Genomic DNA, 9,687 nt, shown 5'->3' on the forward strand with positions numbered 1-9,687 from the left:
CGTCCAAAGCCTAGACTACATTAAACCAAATGGAAATGGAGAAGATACTTGCAAATTACGGGAAAAGTTAGCCTTTAAGGCTGTTAACACTTTTGACCAGATCATTTTGAGCTCAGTGAGACTTGCTTCTGAGTAGACTAAAAGCAAGGTTTTAGGCCGGTACTTTAAAACACTTCGCTTAACAGATGGCTGTAAAAATTCTGATTGATCAGATACCTTTAACTTCTAGCCTAAGCCCTACAAGTATCCTTAATTTACATGTCAAGAGCAGTGTGGTACACTGGTTAGACTAGTGTGGGTCTGAGAACACACTGGTTCAAATCTGCATTCAACCAGGGTGACTTTGGGCCTGTCACTATCTCTCAGCCTATCCTACTTTACAGGGTTTTGGTGAGGATACAAATGGAGAAGAACTATGCACATTAGTTCTTGGGGGACACACACAAAACTAAATACTGTCTTTAGTACTGTTCTTAAGCCCACATCCTCTGAAGTAAAGCCCCACCAACCTTAGATTCCTAATAAACGAGCACAAAGGAGTGCATGCATTATCAGTAGTTTGTAGCATACGTTTTATGATGCAACACAGCACAACATTGTTTTCATGCTTTGTCACAATAGCTATAAACATTACACTACCATATTTGTCTAATGCAGACATAGCAAAGAGCTACAAATTCAATTTCTGGTTTAAGGAACCAGGTGGGAAAGAATAATGCCTAAGAGAACAACTCCCAGCTAGAGTAGACTACATGGACAAATACTTTGACCTGATACAAGGAGCATCCTAGGGTTTAGTGTTAATACGCACTGATAAATCCACTTCTGTTTTTAAAATCTGATGAAGATGAGAATACTGGAAACGCTAAACCATGGTTAAAAGGCTGCTAAAGCAGGGTAACATGTAGCGCTCCTAGAATTTGCTGGATTCCTAACAGCTCCTGCCAGAATCGCCACCAGTGGTAGACCAGCAAAAGCTTACTCACCCCTCTGCTAAACCATGGTTGAGGCTGACAAAGGCAGAACAGGAGAAAGGGAAGTTGCTTTTGTAACGCTGGTTCCTAATTTATAGGCCATAGGTTTGTAGGAAGACAGCATTATGACAGTTCTGAGAAACGGCAGCATTCCACCTAACCCTCATCCTGTGTTTTTCAGCGTGAACATTACTGGGTACTTCAGAGCCAGCATTCAAAGCCAGCAGTCCTTCACCCCTGTCATTACCAATAGGTAGCAACTGGTACCTTAGAAAAGTCATGTGCGTGCTATACCTATCAGGCAGCATGGCTGCTAACCACTAGCTGACAGTATCATTGCTGCCTTGGTCTTGTTCTGCCTCTTGGCGCACTCCTCTCTATATCCATTCGGAAGTAAGCCCTGTTGAGTTCAATGGGGTGTAGGCCCAGATTTGTGGGTATAGAATTGCAGCCTGTCAGTACCTCAAGTGGCAATTGCTTCTCCCTCTGTAGGCCTAGCCTTTATTTTGCAATAGAAAAAAAGATTCATTAGGCTATGCCCTGCCCCCATGTATACGGTTTACTATTTCACAGCTCTCTTCTCTCCCCCCCGTCCTGCCCCGCTGACACAGAGGGGCTGGGCTGTGCGTGATGTGGGATCCTCACACATGCTGTTTGTTATTCTGCCCCTTTTTGAAAGTTTTTCTTTCGTCCTACAAAGAGGGTGGGGGGGGGAGGCCAAACGACTCTTTGAAGCTACTTGACTTTCTATGATTAATTGCAACAAGGAGCCCCGCGCGAGGGAGGGAGACTATTTTTGATTTATTGAAGTTTCTTTGTGAGAACAAATTTATAGCAGAGGGAAGCAGCTTCTGAGAGGAATATCAAATGGTTAAAAGGTTCCAAGCACTCTTTGATGTCACGGCCCCCGTGGAATGCTGGAAAGGATTGAGGGACAAGCACTGTTTATTTATAAAATAAAGATCAGGTACCTGATGCTGGCACAGACCTGGGGCTCGGCTCCTGTTTAAGAACTCAGACAGCAGACAGGCCCGGAGCTGGCCTTTAAATGCCTGCTGAGGTGATGAGAGCCCACGGTGTGGGGAACGCTTCCAGGCATACTCACTCTTTCCACACACCCCTACAGGAAGGCACCTGCTTCTCCCATTGGAAAAGAAAGTGTAGACTGCCTGGCTGTGAATCGGAAACAGCAGCAGGCTAGGACGCAGCCTCAGATGGTGAGGTGTCACTGACTCCAGGCATCCCATCACAAAGAGGGAGGGGGGGGGGAGAGAGAAAAGATTCCAGCCCTTAGCAGCCAGCCTTTGACCATCATGGAGTGCCCAGAAAGAGAGATAGCAAACAACCGCAACTGTGCCGGCAAGGAAGAGGAGAGGTGATGAGAATATCGTCCGAGCAAGCAGAATCACGGCGGGGCAGATTCCATTTCAAAGCCTGTCTTCCACTTTGCTCCAGAGGTCAGGCCACGATCCTCCCTCTCACAGGAATGTGGGCTTTGCCCCATCAGGTTTCTAGAAGTCCAAAAGCTGTAAACATTAAGTGTTTTTAAGTTACTGTGAGCAAAGAGTTCTCCCCAAACTGTTTGGCTGATTTGCCTGAGTTCCAGTTGCCCAGTGAGGATATTGCTAACCAGCCAAACATCCCCCCAAAGGAAGGGGATTAAGATGCCTTTGCCCACATCCTTATCCTGTTAATTTAGGAATCCAAGCTGTGCGTTACATACCAGCTGCGGCAGCACTTTTTCCACGTGCTCTACATCCACCCTGGTCAGGTCCTCCGTTTGAGCCTGCCGTGCGGCTCGTGCGGCTGCCTCTGCAAGAAACACACAAGGCAGGCAAGGTGCAACAAGTAGGTACTGGGAAGGGTAACAGAAATGGCCTTTAGGGAGGAATGAAATCAGTCAAGTAACAAAAAAGTTACTTTGAGGGGCTTTGCTTGGGAACAAATAAGTCTGCAATTCACAGTATTAGTACTGGACTTTCAGATCAGAAAGTGTTAACTTCTCACCACTCAGCACTTTTTCCTTGCCCAAAATTGTTCTCAACGTTCAGGCAAATGATCCCCAAGCAAAGCATGTGCTACCTTCTGAATGTGCACATGTCCACCTAGCTCCACCTGAGGCTCCAAACATTCATGGTTGGGGAGCCTATGGCCCGCCAGATGCCGCTCAACTCCAATTCCCATCAGCCACAGCATAGGCGGTGGCTGCAAATGATGGGATATGTAGTCTTGCAACATCTGGAGAGTCCCAGGTTCCCCACCCCTGCAGCAGATCATGAACTCAAGACTGCTGAGAAAGTCCTAAGCTTTATATATCTGATGGAAGCATCATTAAAAATAAGCTTTCAGCATTTAAGCTGTACCCATTCTGTATCAAGCCTGGAAAATCAAGCTCTAATGCCCAGCTAAAGTATAAGGTTTCATGAAGAATCTACTAGTTTCTGATAGAAAGATCAGGGTCTTTTTTTTCTTCAGGACTTGGTTTCTGTGCTGAACCATGATTTAGCTTGTCCTGCTTTCTTCCTTCTAGTATCTCCTATTGACTTGTACTGCTTTCTGAACGAGCAGTGAGGCTACACCTTAAAAGAATAAAGAGTGTTTATAGTCTTCCGATTTTTGCACTAATTTTTGTCCTTCTATGTCATTCATCTGTGACTGCCATTCTATGGAAAAAAGGCACAGTCCTTTACAACTTACCTCGCACGAACACTTTGAGCATTTCTGCCATGAGCAACAGAGCATCACCACTGACTGGAAAGAGGGGGAAAAGTAACCATGAGAAGTGCTCAGCCCAGTTATCTGCCCACAACCCAGGAATCATGGTTACCTCTGATATTCCAGGGCATGATCTCTCTACAGAAACGTTTGGCAAGATTGCGAGCAGGAATTGGCCTCCTTATTGAGACAGAAGGGAAAGCAATTACCTCGTGTTTTGTCATCTTTGAAGTGGAGCTGGAGCAGTTTGTTCACGGTCTCCTGCATGGAAAGGAAATCAGTCAAGGGGTGTTAATGGAGAAAAAGTGAATCTCCCTGTCTTTCCATTTCAAAGAGATATAAAATAGGTAAAGCAATATCTTTTATGAGATCAACTTCTGCCGGTGTAGGAGTACATCAAAAGAAGATCAGCCAATAAAGTATATTACCTTACCTGTTTTGCATCTCATTCTCTGGGACCAAGAGAGCAACAACTATTGATGCCAATCTTCCATCCCTGGGCAGGGACCACATAACTGGCTCCATCACCCACCATTTCTCTGTTGCTGAGGCCCAAACTTTTTTTATTAATCGGCGATAATTCTCCTCCCCACCAACTGCCTTATTTGTGCTATCTTATTTATTATAGGGGTTTTTAATTCTGCCTTTCTGCTCTGAATACAAGGGTGCCCAAGTTGGCTCTCATCAGGGTAAAAACAATACATAATCAGAACACTAAATCTCAAAAAGCAGCAGAAGCCAAGAAAACCATACTGGAGATGAAAAAAGGAAAAGAGACACTAAAGTTGGGCCAAAAGCTAGCAAGAAGGTCCTAAACCTGAGGCAGAAGACCAAAAAGCAAGGGGGCTACGTGGCTCTTCCTAGACAGACAGTTCTACAACCTGGGTGCTCCAAACAGAACTGCCCTCTTTTCCTGTTCCTATCCATTGTACCTCAGCTGATGGTAGGACATGCATAAGGAGCCTCTTCAACGCAGCTCAGTGGCTGGATAGAATTGCATGAGATTAGAATCATGTTAAACAATTTTTAGTTGACTAGTCAGTAACATCCAAATTCACACATGAATTTCTCAGAATAGGTTGCTCACTTGCACCTTCAAAAAGGAAAACAAACATTCACTGCCAGATGGAAAGGCCCTTTTTAGCATTTGCTCTTGTGTTCTGTTAGAACCAGAATAACCTAAAGAAATAAGGTGTATGCCCTTAGCTTACAACCTTCCCAATAAAAAAATGATGCCCTTCCATTAATTAACTAGGGTTGCATCCAATAAAATCACTGAGCTTAGGGCAAGGACTTCTGCATACACAAAGGTTCTTGTTCTCCACATATAATCCCTCTCCCAACCACCACTGCACCAATCTGCTCTGGAGGTTTGGGGAAGCCCCAGAAAAGATTAATTTTATTTATTTCATGTTTATTCCATCTTTTCCTGTAAGTTAACTTTCAGTTCTTGGTAGAGGTGTTACCACATCAAATCCTGTGAAGTGGGATTTACTAATTTTAGCCCTGGCTTTCTGGACTGGTATATAAAGTAGCACTGCACACTAAGAGAAGAAAGATGTATAAAAATGAGAGTCATGAAAAACTATGCATTACAGTGACTTACAGTTTTAGGAATGAAGAATTGCTCAAGAAAGGGACTGGTATGAATGTAAGTACTAACATAAGCTGCAGTGACTGTCCCCTGAATCACTTTAGATGAGCCAGAAAACTGCATCTTTGTAAAAGCAAATTTAGCAGCTAGGCCACAAGTGAAGAATGTTTGTGGTGTACTGAAGATATGAAAATATTTCAAGGAAAATGCAGTTGTGTCGCATTAACAAAAACAGTATAAGGAAGACACCAGTGGCAACAACATTATACTGGTTCAGTACTTATTAGGCTTTTGTTTGAAAATTCTGTTCAGGATACCAACAAACACTGAACAACAAAATATGACTAAGTGCTTGGAGTACATAGTATGAGAAAGGATGAAGGAACTCTTGAGAAAGAGACTTGAAGAGATATATTAACAATGCCTAAATATCTTAACAAGTTGTCAGACAAAAGGGTGATCTACCAGAGCAGTTAAAGAATAGAGCACCAGCAAAATATATTGACTGCTATTAATTTATCTCCAAGCATCCATTGCTTTTCTGTTTTAAAAAGACACCAAAATCACATCTATATAATACAGTGTAAAAGCTATCAGCAAAAGCTTCCTAATTTTAGGAACAGCTGATTAATGGATCAAGTTATTTGTTCTATGGAATTTGTAGTAGTTTAAGTAACTTATGAAATAAGTTTTTGGTTCTGGAGGCGAATTCAGAATATCTTTTTCAACTCCTGATTAAATCAGTATTACCCAACCTGATTCTCTCTAGCTGTTGCTGACTACAATTCCCATAATCCCTATTGGGTGTTTCCACCAGGGCTGATATGAGTTGGGATCCAAAACATCTGGAGGACAACAGGTTTGGGAAGGGTTAATTAAAATGTCAAACTCTTTCTTCATCCAAATGGAAAATACTAGCTTGATTAATATATTCTAAGAAAGCCCTATCCAACACCCCTAAGGAGGGACTGGCTGTTAAGATAAAATAATAATGACAAATAAGATCTAGGCAGGACTGTGCAGAAATGGCTGTAATCAGGATGCTGGTTGCCAAAGCTGGGTTTTAAAAAGTGCCCTTCCCCCCAGATTCTGTTACAAAGGATTTCTAATGATAATTTCATTTTATAAGCGGTTAATCAGCCGTCTGAGCCTTTACTCCATACCAGAGTCAGGAACATAGGGGCATGCCTTAAAGCAAGTCAGACCATTGCTTTGTCTAGCTCAATATTGTCTATGCCAGGTATGAAGAACCTTTGACGCTCCAGATGCTGCCGTACTACAATTCCCATCAGCTCCAAGAAACATGACCAATGGCCAGGGATCATGGGAGTTGCAGTTCAGCAGCGTGTGGAGGCCAAAGCTTCCCCACATCTGGTTGACATTGATGGGAAGTGGCTCCCCAGGATTTCAGACAAAGGTCTTTTCCGACCCTAGCTGGAAATGCTGGGAACTGAACTAGGGATGCTTTGCCACTGACTACAATCTTTCCTCTAAATCTTTTGAAATCAAAGGGTTTGAGCGTGCCTAACTCAGCATAACATCTAGATTAGTATATAAGGAATCCTTTGCACAAGAAGGAAAGGCTTACGGGTTTTATCAAGTGGGCCTGCTAGAAAATAAAATACAAAATTAACTAGGCTGTAGCGCTACCTGCTGCATATATCTGGAAGTGCTCTGGAGAGTTTCACCAGTTTAGCATATTCCATTAAGAGGGTCAGTAGGAAAGGGACTGAAAGTCTGCCAATATCATAATGCCATTCTACAAAGCTATGGCACATGGAATGCTAGCTACAATCCTGGTTGCCTTGTGTGATCAAAGGACTGAATCAACTACCTTATGAGGAAAAGTTGCATTTGGGGCTTCTAAGTTTTGAAAGAGTGAGTATTTGGGGGGAGGGCATGACAAAGGGGCATACAATGATGCGACGTGGAGAAAATGAACGGAGAGAAGCTTTTCTCCCTCCCTCCTATTAATTGAATTCATGAGTCATCCAGTGAAACTGAATGTTGAAAGATTCAGGACAGGCAAAAGGGAGTTCTTCACACAGCACATATGGAATTTGCTCCCACAAAATGTAGTGATGTCTACCAACGTGGATGGATTTAGAAGAAGAGTAGTTTGGATTTGATATCCCACTTTATCACTACCCGAAGGAGTCTCAAAGCAGCTAACATTCTCCTTTCCCTTCCTCCCCCACAACAAACACTCTGTGAGGTGAGTGGAGCTGAGAGACTTCAGAGAAGTGTGACTGGCCCAAGGTCACCCAGCAGCTGCATGTGGAGGAGCGGAGACGCGAACCCGGTTCACCAGATTACAAGACTACCGCTCTTAACCACTACACCACACTGGCTCTCACGGGGGATATCATGCCTACCAGCCATGACTAAATTCACTGTCAAAGGCTATAAGTGTTTGAACAGCATTTACTGGGAATCAAAAGCTGGGAGAGTGCTGTTGCACTCAAGTCTTGCTTGTGGGCTTCCCATCAGCATTTGGCTGGCCACTTTGAACAGGGTTCTAGATTATATGTGGTCTGATCTAACAGGACTCTTCTTATGCTCTTACCATGAAAGTGTGAAAGTGCATTTAAAACATTTTTACCATATTCTTTGGCCAAAAAGTCCCCCAGGGCAGCTTACAAGGATCAGTCTTATTACAGGAAGAATGGAGAGACATCAGCTCTGATCTCCCAAAAGTTATGGTTTGGTTGTAGTACACCTGCTTTGCAATCAGAAGGTCCCAAGTTCAGAAGCCTGTCTGGGAGCATTTTAACACTTCCTATTCCTTTCCTTTCCCGTCTTCTGAAATTTAAGTTTGCCCATGTTTGACTTCATGGGCAGCTTTCCACATTCTTGTATGTTTAATTTGACAGGGCTGTGGTCCCTTTTCCCAATCAGTTCAACATCATTTACATCTTGTAACAGATCCTGGGCTACCACTCAGGTTTCTAGCTACAATCCTAACTACTACTACTATGGCCTGGAGGGGCTGAACAAAGTGGCAGGACCAACACTGCATCCACAGCTCTGCCACCATCACCAGGGGGGGATGCTGGAGCAAGGAAGTAAGTGTATCACAGCAGCAGCCTGCAGCTGGTGCAGCAATCAGGCCTGATGCCATAACACAGCATCACTGGGACAAGCTTGGGATCAAACAGCACATCTGACAGGGTGAAGGGGAGCTCCATACTTGTGGCATGACGCCGGTATCTCCCTGCAGGCAGCAGGGCTGGGCAGAGAGACACCTCTGCCCAATTCAACTCCCTCTCCAGCCTGTTATGAAGGGGATTTAGATTGTTCTGTAATTCCAGGGTCATTCCCATTTATTTGCTTTCTTCCCCAACAGTTTCATGGCGCAGTCATTTAGATATGTTTTGCTTTGTCACCGCCTGAACGTGAGTTCACCTAAGCAACTTGAAGGCAGCTGAAGTTACCCATTATTACAACATCCATTATTACAATTATTTTCACACTCCCAGCCCTCAGATTTCTATAGCAAATGAAGGCCATTACAAAATGACCTTCAGAAAGACATAGTATGGTGGGTAGGTAGCCCTGGCTAACTTACAAATCTGGACGCCAGGGGCAAAAAAAATCCCTCAAGCAAGGAGGGGGCGGCCAATGGATAGGGCTTAAATATTACCAAGTCATGTCTCTCCCCAACACCACTTTATAGTGGAACCTCCTTGGTCCTTCCCCAACCCCATTCCACATCCAACGCCTACCCTTTAAGGAAACCACCCCAGCTTCTGAGCACCCATCATCTGATTCTCCACAAGAAGATTAAGCCCAACTCTTGCAGTCCTGAATTGGCCAAGCTGCTCTATCTATCCACTATTCTTTAGTGCCCCCAAAACTAAATAAGACCCTTCCTCTAAACCTGTTTCCCAAACTTGGGTCTCCAGCTGCTGTTGGGTTTTTTTGACTACAACTCCCATCATCCCTAGCTAGCAAGTCAGGGATGGTGGGAATTGTAGTCCAAAAGCAGATGGAGACCCAAGTTTGGGAAACGCTGGGAGTCTAAGCCAAGAGCCCTCCCAAGACACAGGTCTTCCCTGAGGGAACCTCTTTAGCCTTCACAGCAGGATTTGCAGAACTTGACAAGCCACTGAAACAACTTACACAGAAACCTTCCCAAGTTCCTGCCATAACATTTTAGCGCGTGTCTGTAAACTCTGAACTCTCAGGGCTCCCGTTCACACACACCCTTTAACCGCCACCCGTCACTTTCCAAGGTGAATTCCATCCCCTGCTCCCCCCGCCCCCGTCCTGACCTTTTTGAAGCCTTTCGCGCCTTCTTCCCTCTTCTCCATTTCAAAGAGGACCCGCCCTCTTGACTCTCCTCCGCAATCACTGGCCAGAGGAGGCGCCGGGAGTCCCGAGGGCTTAAGGCATCGCGCAATG

At 44.4% G+C, this 9,687-nt stretch overlaps 1 protein-coding gene across 3 annotated transcripts; it reads right to left on the reverse strand.

Annotated features, from left to right (window-relative positions):
• Nucleotides 1-1,753: 1,753 nt before the first annotated feature.
• CENPX (centromere protein X) lies at nt 1,754-9,675 on the reverse strand. Of its 3 annotated transcripts, none has more exons than XM_081849432.1 (5): nt 9,558-9,675; nt 3,899-3,950; nt 3,672-3,725; nt 2,698-2,786; nt 1,754-2,500 (listed from the first exon to the last, which is right to left on the reverse strand). In XM_081849432.1, exons 1-5 carry the CDS (start codon nt 9,594-9,596, stop codon nt 2,486-2,488), a joined length of 249 nt encoding a protein of 82 aa, XP_081705558.1. In that variant the 5' UTR covers nt 9,597-9,675; the 3' UTR covers nt 1,754-2,485. The 3 variants fall into 3 exon arrangements, with proteins under 3 accessions (XP_081705558.1, XP_081705559.1, XP_081705560.1); XM_081849433.1 differs by lacking the exon at nt 9,558-9,675 and adding an exon at nt 9,406-9,544; XM_081849434.1 differs by lacking the exon at nt 9,558-9,675 and adding an exon at nt 8,474-8,650.
• Nucleotides 9,676-9,687: the final 12 nt, after the last annotated feature.

The sequence above is a fragment of the Podarcis erhardii genome, assembly GCF_964252035.2.
Source record: "Podarcis erhardii genome assembly, chromosome: 2".
Taxonomy (NCBI): Eukaryota; Metazoa; Chordata; class Lepidosauria; order Squamata; family Lacertidae; genus Podarcis; species Podarcis erhardii.

Coding starts and splice junctions, on each gene's coding strand:
- CENPX (XM_081849432.1), bottom strand. CDS start 9,596: ATGGAGAAGAGGGAAGAAGGCGCGAAAGGCTTCAAAAAG. Junction 3,951..9,557: donor GCGCGAAAGGCTTCAAAAAG/GTCAGGACGGGG, acceptor CTTTCCATGCAG/GAGACCGTGAACAAACTGCT. Junction 2,787..3,671: donor GCTCAAAGTGTTCGTGCGAG/GTAAGTTGTAAA, acceptor TGTTTCTTGCAG/AGGCAGCCGCACGAGCCGCA.